This window comes from Tasmannia lanceolata, unplaced genomic scaffold, assembly GCF_043159265.1.
Source record: "Tasmannia lanceolata isolate RefF3 unplaced genomic scaffold, GAP_Taslan_0.1 ptg000044l, whole genome shotgun sequence".
Lineage (NCBI taxonomy): Eukaryota > Viridiplantae > Streptophyta > Magnoliopsida > Canellales > Winteraceae > Tasmannia > Tasmannia lanceolata.
In genome coordinates this window covers 20707254-20726047 of record NW_027518721.1, presented here as the reverse complement: position 1 = coordinate 20726047, position 18794 = coordinate 20707254, and the positions used below count along the sequence as shown (strand labels likewise).

The 18794-nt window shown below is 38.6% G+C and overlaps 1 protein-coding gene across 1 annotated transcript; it reads left to right on the top strand.

The window, feature by feature from the left end:
* Window positions 1–12439: 12439 nt before the first annotated feature.
* Window positions 12440–16667, top strand: LOC143863807 (receptor protein kinase TMK1-like). The gene is made up of 2 exons (XM_077374575.1): window positions 12440–14824; window positions 15806–16667. Exons 1-2 carry the CDS (start codon window positions 12484–12486, stop codon window positions 16312–16314), a joined length of 2850 nt encoding a protein of 949 aa, XP_077230690.1. The 5' UTR covers window positions 12440–12483; the 3' UTR covers window positions 16315–16667.
* Window positions 16668–18794: the final 2127 nt, after the last annotated feature.

Below are 18794 nucleotides of genomic sequence, written 5' to 3'. Positions count from 1 at the left end.
CTGATGGCTATTCTCCTCCCTCCCCCCCCCCCCCCCCCCCCCCTTCTGGAATTACCTATTTTAGATTAGATGAAGATGGGGCAGATTGGTCACCAGGGCTTGGGATACCGTTACCTAACTTATTGTGAAAGATGGCTACATAGTACGCTAGGCTAAGGCTCCTATGCAGCTAGCTATGCCCTGCTTGGTCCCCCGGCACGGTGGAGGTTCCGTAGCGCGTCATGAGCATCGAGCAAAAGGCGGGGTAGTATAGATGATAAAACAACTATTTTGTTTGGATTGCAGGAATTTTCAACAAGTTTGAAAAAAAAATAAAGATTTTCTTGATTTTCCATTTTTTAATTACACATGAAAAAAAAGTACGGGAAAATACAGTTACACGCCCTAGTTTCAAACTCGTCAACTACGCCCCCTGACTTTTCAATCTGTTTGAGGTATCCCCCTCAGTTGACGGTCCATCCACAAATCGAAGGGTTAGGATGATCCTGTGGAGATAATTTTTTGGGCACACCCCTATCTTCGTCAGGCCCCATCAAATGGATACTTTCGATCATCCAAACAATGTAGGCCTACTGTGTTTTTGGTCAGCAGACTAGAGAAGGTTCTCCAGTCGACCGATTAGAGACGAGATCTTAATTAGCATTGATAGTGTTTCAAATGATAACAGGTGTAGTTAATGAGATTGAAACTACAGGGTTATCGTTGAATGTGTCAGAAAGCTGAGGGGGTTAACTGTAGTTTTCCCATTTCTAGGCAGTGATATTTTCCCCCATCTGATGGCTATTCTCTCCCCCCCCCCCCCCGGAGAAGCAACCGTTAACTCCAAAAGCATAAAAGTTACGAAAACTGTTTAAGGGGGGGGGGGGGGGGGGGGGGGGGAAATAGCCATGGGGGGGAGGGGGATATCACTCCCCAAAAAAAAAGAAACTATGAAGGCAGGGGTTTAAAGATGTTCGCAATAAATGTTCTTCCTGGAAGTATCCACCTGTTGGAATTAAAAGCAATCCTCCAAGGTCTCATTCTGGCAAGAAAGCACAGCCTGGCTGATATCTGGGTGGAATCGAACTCTCTAGTAGCTGTAAATGTTGTCCTCAAAAAATATAAATGCCCTTGGAAAGGAATTCCGACTCTTGCCAAGATCTATAAATGTTTGGCTACGTCAAATTCTTGGAGCATAACTCACACTTGGCGAGAAGCAAACTCTGTTGAAAACTTCTTATCCAAGACTGATTGTACTGTTAATGGAGATGGCCTGAGCATAGAATCAGCCCCTCCCATTCTGCTAGACCTCATGGCTCAAGACTCTAGTGGAGCCATATACACTAGGTTGTAATCCTCTCCATGATCAAAGTTCTCTTGATTGGAGTGCTTGCTGTTGGGACTTGGTGCCCTCTCCCTTGCCTTCCTACTTTTTGTGCTTTATTTGGGAGCATGTTCCTAGTTTGTTGGCTTTTGAGCCCCCTTAGATTGTAATTTCTATTTTCTTTAATGGTTTCTGGTGGGGGTCTTGCCTAACCCCAGCTTACTCATCAAAAAAAAAAAAACTTGAACCATTGTCGTAAAATTTTTATTTAAAGGGACCTTCTATTTATAATGATATCCTTCTCAATGAGCCATACCATATCATTTCCCTCTAAACTATGGAAATGAAGAAAATTTTCCTAAGAAAAGAAATTTCACAAGAAACGTCTTCATGAAAATCAAACGGGGACTAAAAAAATTCGGAAGAAAAGTCCTATTTGTTGGTAATTATTTTTGTAACGAAAATGCTTAAAAAAATGTTATGCTTCACTCCTGAATGGCCTTTATTGGCCCCAAGTCTCCTAGTGTCTCATTTAGTGATCAGATCCATTGATTTGAACAGCAACAGAAGTAAGAGTCAGGTCTTTAGCTGCAAAGAGAACTCATCATGTCATTCTTCTCTCATTGGATGATTCTACTTTGATTGGCAGAATAAGCTTAACAAAGTGAACAATGGGTATCATTCAAATAAAAGGGAACAATGGAAGGTAATTATAGAATTAAGCAGAGGGGCATCTGGTAAATTAGTTTTTCCCCATTAATTTCTTTTGTACTTGTCTAAATCTAATATCACTAGGTAATTTGTAATGTAGTCCAAGACTTGTGCATTGTTTTAGTTTACATGTTTGATAGAATATTTAGAATGTAAGGTTTCTCACTGCCACTCTAAAACTCAATCAATATAGCTGAAATGGCAAAGAAAGATAATGAAAGGAGATCATGTCATTTTCCTAAGATAAAAGCTTTGGATCCACAAGGAGATTAGAGCAACATTGCTTATTCAATACAAAGTACTAATTTCAATTTTAGTGTTATCTAGGTTGCAATGATAAATGTAAAAACAAAAAGTAAAAAATCTCTATCTTCCCAAGTTTTTTCGTAATGCGATAGGGTTTCATTGGATTCATTTGGATCCAGCATTGTAGAGCTCATTGCTATCATTTGATTATAACTAGTATATTATAAGCTCTGATCCTATAATTGGATCAAATGTTATGTCTATTTGAATTTTTGTTCTTCTTACTGGCCTTCTTTTGACACTTGAAGGAAACTCGACCTCAATGGGCATGGTACATTGTTCTGCCGACTTGATTTATGATTTAACATAGACAAATTCCTGTAGAAAAGAGATTAATCTAGCATGCATTCTATTCACATTAGTGTGATTATAAATAAATTTCAAAACTCGATGGTCAATGTAAAGAACAAACTCTCTCTATATCAAAGAATGTTTCAAAACCTGATGTATTGCATAAAGTTTGAGCGAGTTTCACTCAACGTCTCTCTCCTAAGCAGCCTCAAGATGCATCACACTCTACAGTGAAGAGCTTCTCAAAACTCAGCGATACTATGATAGGTCATAGATAACTTATCTTTGATCAGCTCAAAGCTCTTTTTAACCTCCTTTGGCCAATGGAATTTTTCCTTCTTTATACACCCCGTTGTGGGTGCTACTATATATGTTACTAAGATTTTGAACAAATCTTCTATAGAAGGTCGCCAACCCATGAAAACTTTTCACCTCACTGACATTCTTAGGTATCGGTAACCAAGGTTTTAAATTTCGGTTTCGGGCGAAATTTCGGTCCTTCCCGAAACCGAAATTTCTGCCAAAATCACAAAATTTCTGTCTAAAATTGGGAAAAGCTCTCGAAATATCATTTTTTTTCTGACCGAAATTAGCGAAATCGGTAATTTCAGTCGAAATTTGGTAAAGCATTAAAATAAAATTAATTTCTCAATTATTTCGCTGAAATTTTGGTACATTTCGGAAATTTCGGTTTCGGGTTGATTTCGTTTCGGTCCCGACCGAAATTTAAAACCATGTCGGTAACTACCTAATAGCCCTCACCTTTTCCTCATCAACATGGATACATGAGGGGCTAACAATATAACCAAAGAACATGACTCTGTCAGTCATAAAGCTGCACTTCTTCAGATTTATAAAAACTTTATTTTCCTTCAAGACATTAAGGATCTCTCTCTGGATGATATGCTCATCTTCCTTGTGGTTATAAATGCATATATCATCAAAATATGCCACAAAAAACCAGCCGAGAAATGGTTTGAGTACTTGTTTCATCATCCAATTGAAATTATTCTGAGCTTTGAGAAGTCCAAATGATATTACAAGCCACTCATACAACCTTTTTTTTTAGGTTTAAAGGCCTTTTTTGGTTCATCTCCCAATTTAATCCTGTTATGGTGATACTAACTCAAGGTGAGATCAATGTGATGTTGGATGTTCCTCATAGGAAATAATCCATGGGAAAGATATTCTGTCATGATCTCAAACTCTCTCATCAATGCATGTGTTTCGTTTGTCACGCACTCCCGTGGCCACCATATACTCACTCTTCGTCACTAGGGCATAAGTTAATCAAGTCTCCTTTGTTTCTTCTAGAAAATTACTCGTGATTAGAAAGGAATGACGGTCACTTTAGAAGTTTCGTGTTGTTCTCACTACTTCTCCCCTCCCATTGGGGCTAGCGTAATTTCCCTGTTGCTTCTTCTGAGATTGCTTCTCTCTCATGCAACAGCCGGTCCGAGAAATGCCTTCTGCGAGGGTCCCTAGCAAACCCCATTTAATAAAGTACTTTACTTTTCATTAACACCTTAGGTCCAAGTAGTTTCACAACACCTTAGATCCAAGTAGTTTCACATATTGAAACCGCTATGTTGCTCAACAGATAAATATCTATAAGGTGTGGGAATTTCAAATTTTCAAGATCAGAATCCCTCCCTGTCAGCTGGGGGTGTTCTGCAAGTGTCGCAGTTGTTGCTGCAAAAGCACAGTGACCCATTAGACCAGAGCCATAGCTCCAATGGTTGGAGGCCTCCCATCCTCTTGGAACTCTTAACAGGGTAGAACTTAACCCTAAAAGCTAGCTTTTAGGGGTGAGTTCTACCATGTTAACAGTCCTGATGGGGTGTAAAAACAGCAGCCTATTAGCTGCCGACACGTGGCTAGAGGAGGGCCCCCTGCAGACCGGCCTATTAGCTGTCGACACGTGTCTTGAGGGGGGCCCACCGCAGACCCTGCGTCAGCAAGGGTAGTTTGGTAATTACCTCAGAGTAGATGAACTTGGACCTATAGCTGGTCGACACCTGTCTTGGAGCATTAACTCCCCAACTACCCCAATTTTTCTCTATAAAAGGGCTTCCAAAGCTCATAAACAGGGTAATAACTTCTTACCCACCACTCTAAAACCTAGCTCTGCACTCCTGCTCATACTGACTTGAGTGTCGAAGGGCCTGTCCGGAGTAACACTCCGGGTTGGTCTTCTGACCTCGTTTGCTCTTTACGCAGGGCTCAGCTACTCAGCTCCCTCACCTCGGTCTCTCGGGTCCTCCAGCTCGGCTCTTACGTCACTGTCATATCTGTTACCGATTTTAGGCCTAACAAGTCCCAACAAGTGGTATCAAAGCCGGGCCGTGGTAACCCCGGTTTAGACTCCGAGGATGGAAATTTCCCTCGGGGAAGATCTCGGTAAGCCCGGTAATGCCTGCGAGGACAGAAAAATCCCTCGGGGTAGATCTTGTAGTTCCCACGTAGCACCCGCGTGGATGGGCAAGATTGTCCACGTTACTTCCACGTGGAGGGGGAGATTGTTGGGGGTTCCACGTGAAAGCGCAAAATAGTCCCACATCGGAAAAGTGTTACGATGTGAATCGGCTTATAAGGGGATGGGTTCCCTCCCCTTAACAACTAGCTTTTAGGGGCAATCCGATCCGATTGTGTGCACAAATTAAACAGAAAAGTAAAATAATAAATCGAGCCAAGGTACATTCCCGGGAAGATAACTACACCGGGGTTTCCGAGATCTTCCCCAAGGGACATTCTCGCCCTCGGAGGCAAACCGGGGTTACCACGCCCTGAGCTCTGATACCATTTGCAGGGAATCCAACCAGTAGAACTCACCCCTAAAAGCTAGCTGTTAGAGGGAGGGTGCCCATTCCCTTATAATCCATCCACATCCACCTCACATGTCTAATGTGGGACTATTGCTTTTGCGTGGAACCCCAACACATCCTTGATAATTGCTTGATTGTGATCAAGTTTTGTTGAGTCACCTTTATGCTGATTACAGTTTGTGAATATTTTTACTAATACTCTCCACTGCTATTTTATATCATAATTAGTTTAAGAATGTGTGATTTTTAACTGAGATTTTGAGTTTCCAGCAGGAATTGTTTTTCTTAATCTAGTTTCTAATTCATTTAAATCAACTTTAGGTTTGTTCAAATTTTTTTTATTGAATTGGTCCAATCAGTTCCAATTCAATAAAAATTTGAAATGACCAGGCCATTGTTTTTCCAATTCAATTTTTCACTGGGAATCAATGACCCAACTAAACCAATGACCTGGTCAGTTGAGTGGCTGGCATTGCCAGTGAAAAATGTACTGTGAGTCTGTGATCCATTTTGGATCAGTTCATTGACTGAAATATGTAAAGATCCATGGGGCCATCTTTTGTTCTTTTGGGAAAAGGCCAAGAGAAGAATTTAGCAGGTTTTGGCACTGATGCAGCTTGAATAGGGTGTACATAGTGGTTTGCAGACTTAACGGTCAGACTTATTTCTCAATTTCAACCGCATATTGTTTTGTCTGCTGAAAGCAACACTAAAGAATCAAATAGCTAGCCTCCAAGAAAAGAAAATGATCAGGGATGGTGAGCCCATTGCCAGTTCGCTTGTACTGGTGGGGGTTTGGAGATAATTAAGTGTAGTTGCTTTAAATATTTGAGGAAATTTCTTGCATCTCCTGTTTTTTTTTTCTAATACTGTTCATCCTCATTATAATGTAATAAGGCCCACCTGTATTGCATGAGGTAGTCCCTACATGGATCGATCCGAACCATCCACCTGGTGGATCACTGGATCCCACCTTGGATTTCCCATGGCCCAAAAATCTTGATGATCTTATTCTAACGATCTGAATAAATCTATCGTGGCCGTTGAACGTGGATTGTTGCCAATATCTTTCTAGACTCCCCAATTGCAGGCCTGGTCAGACACTTAGGATCATTCAGTTGGCCTTTATATGGGGTTTTTGGAGACCAAGGTGAGGTCCACCATGTGAATGGCCTGGATTTGATCAAAGTTTGGGTCCACCTAATTGCAATACCCATGTACCTGATTATATTGTAATGGGGATGTGGCAAACTGGATCATTGCTCTTTATAAAATCATCTGAAACAAAGCAAATGGCATTTCATAAAAACATCTCTAGTTACCTGCCTGGAAAATCCACTAGTCTTGAACTCCGTAAATTCCGGGTTCTTCTTACCTGTAGGAAGAACTGTTTTGGTCAAAATAGACATTTATCTTTTGTTTCTGTCTGAACTTTCAGTTGCATTACCTTATTTAAAGTGCTTTCTTCTCTGATCAATGATTCTCCTGTCATAATTGAGTTCTTTTTTTAAGTTATTATTTTAATGTTACTCATTTCCAGGGCAATATCAATCACTGAAGAATGATGTTAAGAGCTTGAGAGTGATTTGAATGGAATATCGAAAAAGCCAAAGCAGTTCATATTTTCAGAAGGGCCCAACTGAGGCAAACACCTTCAATAAACTAGCTGGCATATGTTAGACATAGGAAAACTGAGTCTTTGTGGGCTTTTGACCATGTGAGCACTGGCCCATGCACATATCCATGAGAGGAATCAGCCAAAGCCACACCAAGTCACAGGTTGGCATCCAATTCTAATACACCCAATTCTCTGCTCTTTTATACATACATTACATGCATAGATACAGGCATAAATATGTATAAAAGGAATGATCTCATGTAATCTTTTTCAAGGAACTTTTGGCGTAAGTGATCATTACAAACAGTATGCATGTCTTAGGATCAATTATGTTAGCAATGACAGGTCTAAAATGAATGGTTGATTAGCTTATAATTCGTCGGTCTTTGCAACATATGGTTACTTAAGATTACTTTCTCGAGTTTAAGGATAAAAAGAAGAAAGGGTTACCAATAATGGCGACAGGGGAAATCGATCTTAACCTGAAACCCATGTTATGAACATGGCCCCTTATGACTAGACTATGGCACACCGCACCGTGATATTCGATCTCTTGAAAGTACAACTCAACTCAACTAAGCCTTTGTCCTAAACTAGTTGGGGTTGGCTAATGACCAGACTATGGCACACTGCACCGCGATATTCGATCACTTGAAAGTACAACTCAACTCAACTAAGCCTTTGTCCCAAACTAGTTGGGGTCGGCTAATGAATCCTTTAGAAAATTTTCATGAAGAAGGTGAAAGGGTCTACCTGGCTTAAATTGACCAAGTTGAAAGTACATTCATTATTTTTTTTCTTCTTTTAGGGCATCTTTGGCAACCATGAGAATATATTTCATGGAATATTAGTGGGACCAGTTTTGAGTAATATGCAGAGAGGAAGAGATTTGAGAGGGTAAGTGCCAGGGAGGCATGAAAAGCCCATGAAAGATAGGAAAAACAAAAACCCAATTTCACTGTTTTTCTATCCTCCTCTTTCAGAATTGGGCTGACCAATATTCCATGAAATTATTTTTCAGGGTTGCCAAACATGTCATTTTTTCCATCTTTGTGGGGTTCTGAGATTTGTTTGTTTTTTTGGCAGTAAAAAAAACTACACCAGACACAGTAGAGCTCAAGGATTTCTTAGATATTTCAATGGGAAAGAGGGGTGTTTTAGCACCGACCTGGTACCTAAAAAAGCATGACTCAGGACACTGGTTGGTGCTTTTATTATAATCTTTCCTTTATTTTCATCAGTATCAGATGACAATGATAATCTATGCTTTAGGAGAATCATGCTGAAAGGTAAAAAGGAGGTGGGGTTTTTGAATGCTGACCATTTGAGTTTATTTAAGCTCTTTGGCTTAGAAATGAAAGCTCATGGAAAGAGAGATGAGGCCCCATAAATAGACAGGGACAAAGCTATGGATTCAGATTGTCTTACTTTAATCCTACATGCAAAATAAACTAAAATAAAATAAAAACAAAAGAAACACCTTGTGTTGGTGGTGGGGTTGGAGAATCACGAGGTCCTCTATTGAATGATGAAAATGAGCTATCTATTGAGGTGTGGCCATAGTTAGCAAAACGCGACAAGGCAAAAAAGAAAAAAAATGAAATAAATGGGATGAGGAAAATTCGGGTATTGGCTAAAAAATACATAGTAAAAAAATGGTCAGTAATCTGTTTGGTTGCCAGTAAAAACTTTTTTCCTAGGAATAATCTAGTAAAATTTTCGTCCCATTCCATGTTTGGTTGCCTTTTAGCACTAGAATTTTTTTAATCCCACACTCGTAATGATTGCTTATATGGTGACATGGACTCTTTGTCCTCTCTTTTTCTTTCCTAGGGAATGATGCTCTCTCTTTTTCTCTCTCTCCTCCCTTCCCATATTTGGTAATGACACCCCTAAATTTTGGCGGGAATTTTGGAATTGTAGGAAAAAAAAAAATCTAGCAAATCCCGTTGACTTCACTGTTTAGATTAAAAACTCCCTGGGAGAAAAAATTAACTGGCAACCAAAACATGAAAAAATGCACTAAATATGTTTAAAATTTCGACATTTAGAAAATATAGCGAAGATAAAATTGGGAAGTTAGCCAAAAAATGTGTTTTTTTTTTTTTTTTGTAAAATATTTAAACTAAATATTAAATGGCGAACCTACAGAAGGCATTTTTTTTTTCTTTTAAAGCAACTTTTTGCTAACTATGGGTGTGGCGATCTTTTTCGGAAAAAATTATGTGTATAAAAGATTTTTTTTTTTTAACATCTTGATTTGGATGACCCTCTTTTAAGGGCATGCTTGGCTACCATAAAAAATTTATTCTATGAAATATTTAGGACAACAATTGTAAAAGAGGAGTTGAGGAGGGGGAGCACGGGTTCGAGAAGTGGCTAAAAAACAAGGAAAAATCAATCATATTTTCGGTTGTTTCCTTGTTTTTTAGGCTTTTCTCACCCTCTTCTCATTCATGCCCTCTCAAATCTCAACTTCTCCTAACCACCCTCTCTCACCACTTGAGAAACTAAATTAATCACGAAAAACAAAAAGATTTCCCACTAGTAATATTTTTCTTGCAATCCAAACATGCCCTTTGTCAAAACAAAAACTGGTTAACGAATTTCTGTAGTAGACCGACAAACGTGTGCCTTACAATCTAGTTTCACAAATCGATTATAAATCTCACACGTTATCATTCATAAGAGATGATATTTCCACCCACTGTTCCACCGTTTTCAATGATAATCTAGAGATTTTATAATCTGTGTGGTCCAGTATTTTTCAAAAAGTATTGTACGACCCACTTCATAGGATGATCCAAACCGTTCATTTGTTGGGCCACAACGCAGATAAGTTGTGCACCAAAAATCATTTCCACAGGATGATCCTAACCCTCCGATCAAGAATCATGCCGATTTGCAACTTCAACCATTGTTTTCCTTCACACTATCCCCAGGATTCATGTTGAACCTTCCAATAAGGAACTGCCCTGCACTGCTTGCAATTCAACTTATGATCAACCAATTTCGGCCCGAAAAGGATACATATGGACCGACCGGCCCAGTACGGCAATAGGCTCCATGAATATGGTTTGCCATCACAAGTCGACCTTTGTTCAAGGTCATGTGCTAAAAATGCCTTTAAGTTGTTAATTTTTCTACCCATGATTCATGAATCTTGTGAATGAGATCTCCATTTGGCATAAAACTTGAACGCGCTATGTCATTCTGTGAAGGCTCATAAGATCAACGGTGTTGATCCTAATCGCCGATAAGTTTTGTCCCATATGTTTAGGTTTGTTTTGAATTTTGAGAACCAATTGTGAGTCAAGACTGATTATGATTATGGTCTCACAATTACACTTAGGCCCTGTTTGTTTTGGATTTTGAGAATTGATTATAAGTTCAAAACGTATTATTCGACTCAAATTTGCATTTAGTCTATGTTTCTTTTGAATTTTTATGAAATGATTGTGAGTCCAAAATTAACTTTTGGACTCAAATTTATGTTTAGTTTTGAGTCCAATAATCAGTTTTGGACTGAATCGGTTCCCAAAATCCAAAAAAAAAACAAGCTATAAACGTTCATCCTAGATTTCAATAATCGGTTTTGGACTACAATCTGAAGAATATAACCCATATTATAGGCTTAATTTATGGCGATGATCATGCACGATTGCGTTCGATATATTGTATAGAAAATGATGCTTTTCCAAGCCCAAACAAAGGAAATACTTAGGGCAGTGATAAATCAACTCCCTAAATCGATAAATCGACTCCCCATGTGTCTATCTCTCTCCTCTTTCTCTCTCTAACCTAGAGGAGAGAGAAAGACACATCAGGAGTCAATTTATCAATTTGGGGAGTCGATTTATCACTGCCCAAAACTTATTATAAATGAGGCATAATTTGATAGTTGATAATCGCACTCATTTGATATTTTAAGTTTTCCCCACATCCAAACAACCTATTTTTCGACCTACGGTAAAAAAAAAAATTCTTAGAAAAACTATTTTTATATGAAAAAAATTCCTTGGAAGGAAAAATAAATCTTCCAAAGCGTAAAAATCTCTCGCCATATTACACATTATTGAATTTTCACATACAAAATATGTTCTCTAATTTTAGAAACTTGAAATAAATATGTGGAGTGTTTCCTATTGCAGTAAGTGCTTTTACGCGTCTTTGTTTACTAGTGGCATGCATGTTGCTAGCCTTTATCCTTTAAACGCGGCAAGTTGAAGAAAAGGGATTGTCTTACGTTTTGACTACTATTGGGGAATGATACTGTGAGATGGGCTTAAAGGAGACTCCATAGAGATCTAAAAAAGATCCAAATCGTTCAGTGGGCCCTATTACAAATCACACCAATAGGAAAAGAGCAATGGTTTATATTCAAGTCTTTTTGGTCATATAGTAATTCCGGGCTTCTATATGAGTCCTCTATATGTCGGCTAATGAACCCAACTAGTGTCAGGATTAGACTTAGTCAATTTGAGCCCCGTAGATCCTTTCACCTTCTTCATGAAAATTTTCTAAAGGATTCATTAGCTGACCCCAACTAGTTTGGGACAAAGGCTTAGTTGAGTTGTATATGAGGCCCACCACTTGAACGGACCAGATCATCCTGAAAATCACTTGGGTAGGCCCAATTAAGTTGAGTCTGACAATCTCTCATTCTATTCATCTCATAGCATCATTTGCCTTGTTTTTAAGATGTATTCTTTTACTTTAGTGTGCTAATATCGGCACTACATTGTTTTGATAATTGCGCTAACTCATTCTTCCCAGAAAGCTATCAGAAGCCGATTCAAGAAGAAAAGACAAGCTGATTTTGTGCATTTATTAAAACATGGTAGTGCCAATATCAGTACCCTTACTTTAATGGAAGAGAATTTATTAAGAATAGTAGGTTCTGTAGACAACCAGTACTGGATTTCTAGAAATCTGTAAAAGACTCAACTTTCTGATTTATTCCAAACATTCTAAAATGAAAAAGAAACAACACTTCAACTTTCAAGATTAAAAAGCTCTGACTCAAAACAGTAGCCAAATTCTCTCTCTGTCTCACTCTCTACCCTTGAATTTTGTATTGGAACATGTCTACAAAAGATCCATTATATACGGCTATTGTTATGTCACGGATGAAAATCATAAGAGGTACATATTTTTATGATTACAACTTATATTTTGGTTTTAGAATTCTGCATTTTACTTTCAGGGATTGAAGTTTTATTTTTCTTTAATTTTGATGCAGTGCAATGAGGAAGGAGACTGAAGAATTGAGGTGGGCTTTTGAAGGATTAGCAATGAAAAGTAAAATGGAGCATTTCTTTTGCATATTTATGGTTTTATCTTTACTGGGCTTTTAAGGTTTTTTTTTGTTGGATTTGGATTTTGATTTCTTGAACCCACAAGGGAAATGAGGATTTTGATATACTGAAATGGGTTTTCAGATGAAAGAGTATCTTATGAAGCTTATTCTCTTTACAGTCTATTTGTCTTTCTCTTCACTAGTTTTGGGTGAAACAGATCCTAATGATCTTCAAATACTGTTAGAGTTTGAGAAAGGATTGGAAAATCCAGAGCTGTTGAAATGGACTTCTAGTGGTAATGATCCATGTGGACCTCCTTCATGGAACCATGTCTTTTGTTCTGGTTCTAGGGTTTCTCAAATTCAAGTCCTAGGCCTAGGTTTAAAGGGCCCTTTGCCACAAAACTTCAACCAGCTCACTCAGCTCTATAATTTAGGCTTACAAAAGAACAACTTCACTGGAAAGTTGCCTTCTTTCAGTGGATTATCCAAATTACAGTATGCTTATTTGGGTCACAATCAATTTGATACAATTCCTTCTGATTTCTTCGTTGGACTCAGTAATTTACAGGTCTTATCTTTGGATTACAACCCATTAAACAAGACCTCAGGGTGGTCTTTACCCACAGAGTTAAAGAATTCACCTCAGTTAACTAATCTTTCTTTGATCAGTTGTAATCTTGTCGGCCCAATGCCGGAATTTTTAGGGGGAATGTCGTCTCTGACAGCGTTGAAACTGTCATATAACAGGCTTTCTGGTGTGATCCCTGAGAGCTATCGTCGTTTGGACTTGCAATTCCTGTGGTTGAATAACCAGATTGGAACTGGGTTGTCTGGTACAATTGACATTGTTGCGTCAATGGTCTCGATGAAATCTTTATGGTTACATGGAAACCAATTCACGGGTACGATACCAGTAGGCTTTGCTGACCTTTCGTCTGTGACCGAAATGGATCTTAACGATAACCAACTTGTGGGTCCTATTCCTGAGAATTTAACTACTCTTCCACTCCAAACATTAAGATTGGATCACAACAAGTTAACGGGCCCAATTCCAAAGTTTGGAGGTACATTCACTTACGCTGGTAATTCGTTTTGTCAATCTGATCCTGGGATTCCATGCTCGCCCGAAGTTACTGCCCTTTTAGATTTCCTTGCTGGTGTTAGTTACCCTTTGAATCTTGCCACTTCGTGGTCTGGTAACGACCCATGTATGAGTTCTTGGTTAGGAATATCTTGTAATGGGCAGAAGGTTTCTGTTATAAATTTGCCTAATGCTAGGCTGAATGGTACGCTGAGTCCTTCGATTGGGAATTTGGATTCTCTAGTAAGTATTACACTTGCTGGAAACAATCTATCTGGTCAGATCCCTACGAATTTCTCTGGCTTGAAAAATCTGAGATTGTTAAATTTAAGTGATAACAATTTTGAGCGTCCAGTACCGACATTTAGCCCTAGCGTGAGGCTCCTTACCAAGGGAAATCCTCTGTTGGACTCTCCAATTGTGCCATCTCCACCACCGAATAACAGCCCATCGGGGAATTCACCTTCTCCTTCTAGCAATCATTCTACCCCGAATAGCGGCTCCCAATCTGGTACTAACTCTAAGGTAAAATCGAATGTTTACAAAATAATAGGCATTGGAGCAGCAAGTATTGGCTTGGTTACAGTGTTAGTCCTTCTTATATATTTATGCTTCTGTAGGAAGAAAAAGGGTGTTTCCCAGGCTCCAAAATCAGTCGTTCATCCTAGAGATCCCTCTGACCCAGAAAATAGGGTTAAGATAGCAGTTTTAGATAGTACCGATATGAGCTCATTTACTCCAATTGCTAGTGGTTCTCAAAGCACAAACATTAGTGGGACAAGTGAATCCCAAGTGATTGAGGCAGGGAGTCTAGTCATATCAGTTCAAGTTCTTCGAAATGCGACCAAGAGTTTTTCTCCAGATAATGAGCTTGGCCGGGGTGGTTTTGGTACAGTTTATAAGGGTGAACTAGATGATGGGACATTGATAGCTGTTAAGAGGATGGAGGCTATTGTGATTACTAACAAAGCACTGGATGAGTTTCAGTCTGAAATTGCCGTTCTTTCTAAGGTTCGACATCGACATTTGGTATCTCTGATGGGATATTCCGTCGAAGGCAATGAGAGGCTTCTTGTTTATGAATATATGCCTCAAGGGGCTCTAAGCAAGCACCTTTACCACTGGAAGAAACTGCAATTGGAGCCTTTATCTTGGACGAGGAGGCTCAACATTGCATTGGATGTTGCCAGAGCAATGGAGTATCTTCATAGTTTGGCCCATCAGAGCTTCATCCACCGGGATCTCAAGTCTTCAAACATCCTTCTTGGTGATGATTATCGAGCAAAAGTTTCTGATTTTGGATTGGTGAAACTTGCGCCTGATGGAAAGCATTCTGTGGCGACCAGACTTGCTGGGACTTTTGGATACTTAGCACCAGAATATGCTGGTATGTAATTCTATTTCACATCTATTCTTTCTATTGTGTATGGATAAGTATTCTTTTGTTTTATTTAAACCGAGGACATAAACATTGCTTAGTTTACATGGGAGCTTTGCAAAAGGTGATTGAATTCAATTTTTACCAAATTATAGGAACAACAATGGTAGTCTCTGATATTTTTTGGTTGGAACATGGTATTTCTGCTCTGAACTTCTACAGATAAACTAGAAAATTAAAATTTATGGGCATTTTGTTTATTTTCTCTCCTTTCTTTTTCTTTTCTTGGCTTTCATTCATTGGTTTGTTGGTAATTTACAACTCAATCGTGCTTTTGAATTGTAAGAGAACTGTTGATATATCAAAATATTAAATTATCATTTATGATTTATGTCTTGACTCAAAATCTCTAGTTCAAGCTGTTAGTTTCACATTCCAATTCAAGCTTTTAGTTAATTGTTTTTATATTGAGTGGGGGAGCGAGATCGGTGTACAGGGTTGATAAGAGAGAGACCAACGGATCTGACTTATATTAACGATTAGATTTTCGCTTTCGATCTTAGGACAATTATTGACCTTGTGCTAATTGATCTGATTTGATGTTTCGAGTCTCTTTGTATTTCTGAAAGTTATGCAAATTTATACATGATTTTAATCAGTATAATTGGTGTTTTGTGCACTGACCTAAAACTCTTATTTCAAATACTCCATGGGTTTGGTAAACACATGAGATTTGGCTGATTCTTATTTTTCCAGGTTTAAATATTTTTATATAAGTACTTTTAAACAAAAACAGGTGGTTATTTCATCATCTTTGGAAACAAGGGATATTAATAATGCATTAATTCATTGCACACAATTTTCTGAATAAGCAACTTCATTTTTTAAGTATGACACTTTTCATTTCCCTACTAAACCTCACCAGTTACCTTTATATACCCAATCTTCTTGTTGATCAAAATTTGATTTGGCTTATTGATCCAATTTCAGTAACTGGGAAAGTCACAACCAAAGTCGATGTCTTCAGCTTTGGGGTAGTGTTGATGGAGCTGGTGACTGGATTGGCTGCAATAGACGAGGACCGATCTGAGGGCAGTCGGTATCTAGTTCAATGGTTCTGGCAAATCAAGTCAAGTAAGGAGAAGCTTTTCGAAGCCATTGACCCATCTCTTGGTGCGACAGAAGAGACATTTGAGAGCATCCGCGTCATCGCCGAATTGGCTGGGCATTGCACTGTGAGAGACCCCAACCAGCGACCCGAGATGGGCCATGCAGTGAATACATTGTCCCCACTAGTCGAGAAGTGGAAGCCCACAAATGATGACCAAGATGAGTACTTGGGTATTGATTGCAGCCAACCCCTTTTTCAGATGGTAAAGAAGTGGCAAGCTACGGATGGCTCCGATTATAGCTCAATAAACTTTGATGATAGCAAGGGAAGCATTCCGCCCGCACCTACTGCGTTTTCTGAAATTTTCAGACCTGCTGATTGTCGGTAAATAAGTGAGTATACTACCCTTCAGTTCTTGATTTAAGTTCTTTTCATGATTTCTATTTGGCTTCCTCAGTGTTCTTTCATATCCAGCTTCTTAGTAGGCGTAGATAAACATTGTTGATGCAGTAGTATCATTATTATGTACTTTGATGATTTAATGCAACTATATTTTCCTTGGGTTTTGTATATGGTGGATTGAGCCAAAGATTTCAGATGCTTCGAGCTCCCATATTCCATTTTGGGTGTTCAGTTTCAGTTTTTAGATTTTTCATCTTCTCAGGAGTGAGATTTGTTGCATGTTGATGTTGTGCATACAAAGAGGTATAATAAAATGGTTTATGTTATTTTTTATATTTACTCAATAGACCCATTAAAGTCTTCTTAAATGCATTGATGCAAGGGATCTCAAAGTATAGTTCTCGCACTGCATATCAGAGATTACCAAAAGTTTTGGATTCTTCCCTCTTATCAAATGATTTGTTGTTAATATTTGTTTTTAAGTGATAAGATGTTATTGACTGCTCCAGGAATCAATTGAACCGCTATTGAATCTGTAGAAATAATTGGCATGCTCTTCAGTTTCGAAGGTTTGTTTTTCATTAAAATCACAATTTACTCTCTGTTGCTGATTCATTTGGTCAAAGGTCACCTTGGGTTTGGGGCTGAACCAATATGTATGCCTTCCACAGATGCTAGAGTATGTGATTAGCACCCATTTTTATTCTATTTTTCATTAATCTAGACAACTGAGTTGTTTAGAGATTATTGTGTCAGAGTAGCCAATATGTTTGTCTTCCACAGACGCTAGAGTATGTGGTTAGCACCCATGTATATTCTATTTTTCATTAATCTAGAGTCTAGACAACTGAGTTGTTTAGAGAGTATTGTGTCAAACCATCCATTCCCTGATAACATGCATGTGTTCTGATTCTTGTGAAGTGGGTCAGTTGATTCTAATGATATATACTCTGTTTTGAAGAAGCTTTTAATGGATATACATACGCGAGAACAGTGAGGACTACTTAGGCCGTGTTTGTTTTGGATTTTGAGAACCGATTGAAGATCCAAAAGTGTTTGTTGGACTCAAAATTACATTTAGACCGTGTTTGTTTTGGATTTTGAGAACCAATTGCGGGTCCAAAAGTGACTATTGGACTCAAATTACATTTAGGCCATGTTGGCCACCCTTGAAAAATAGTCCGTGGAATATTTGTGGGCCCAATTGTGAGAGATGGGCTGGAGAGGGAGAAATGTGTGGGTGAGAGTTAGAGGAGCATGTAAAGCTTTTAAAAATCAAGAAAAAAAAAACAGGTATTTTTTTTTCACTATTTTCTTGGCCTATCTTATGCTCTCATCACTCCTGCCCACTCAAGTCTCTCCCTCCTCTCACATAATTGTGCCCACAATTACTCCATGGAATAATTTTTCATGGTTGGCAAACATGGTCTAAAAGTAATTTTGAGTCCAATAATCAGTTTTGGACTCATATTCTGTTCTCAAAATCCAAAACAAACAGGGTCTTACATTTTATGTTTAGAGGCAAGGCCAGATGGATCTTGCAATTTATCTTCCAGAGAAGGAGACAAATACATAGGTGATGGGCACACCATATGTCCCATGTCTAATCAGGCAAAGAAGCAGCAGAGCCTTACAAATTATAAGGGGATGGTACCCCACTTTTGGATAGTCGATTGAAAGACAGATATTTCTTTCTGTAATAGTTAAAGGGAAATGTTATCAGCACAACCTTATTCTGATATTTTCACATACCCATACATTTCCCCAGAAGCTCTCAGGAGCCAATTAAAGAAAAAAAGACAGCTGGGTTTGTGCAAATATCAAATAATGTAGTGCTGATAACATTCCCCTCTTTAAACACTAAAAGACAAGATGGTTAGTGAAAATAATCAAAATATGGTTGTTCTGATATCATTTCACTAGTTAAAAAGAGAGAAGAGTACAAAATTATTCACCTCTGAATGATCAGAGTATAGGAGTGATCAATGATCAAAATATAAGTGTAAGACTGTTCAGCCCATACACTGTATTACAGCTTATTGGAGGAAATTCAAGACTGAAGAGAAACATCCAACTGTATAGCTTGCACATTACATATCTGAGGTTATACAATTCTAGTAGAAAATTTGGGGGGTGAACAGAGGTAAGAATCAAAGGTCTAGAATTATCCCATAAGAGGGGCCAAGACAATCACAACCAGATTTATGATGGCCAACAATATTCTTAGAACGATGGATCTAACGATAATGACAAATAAGCTAACGAATCCTGACATTCCCCTCTGCTTGAAAAACACTTTGTCCTCAAGGTGGGAAACGAGGAAAGTCATCGTCTACTACTGCATGCTCTCCTTCCTTCTCTTCATCTCCATCCAATAGGTAAATTTGCATACTCTTGCAACGATGACCTCGCTTAAATTGCTCATCACAATTATAACAGAGGCCCTTGTCTCTCCGCGCTTTCATC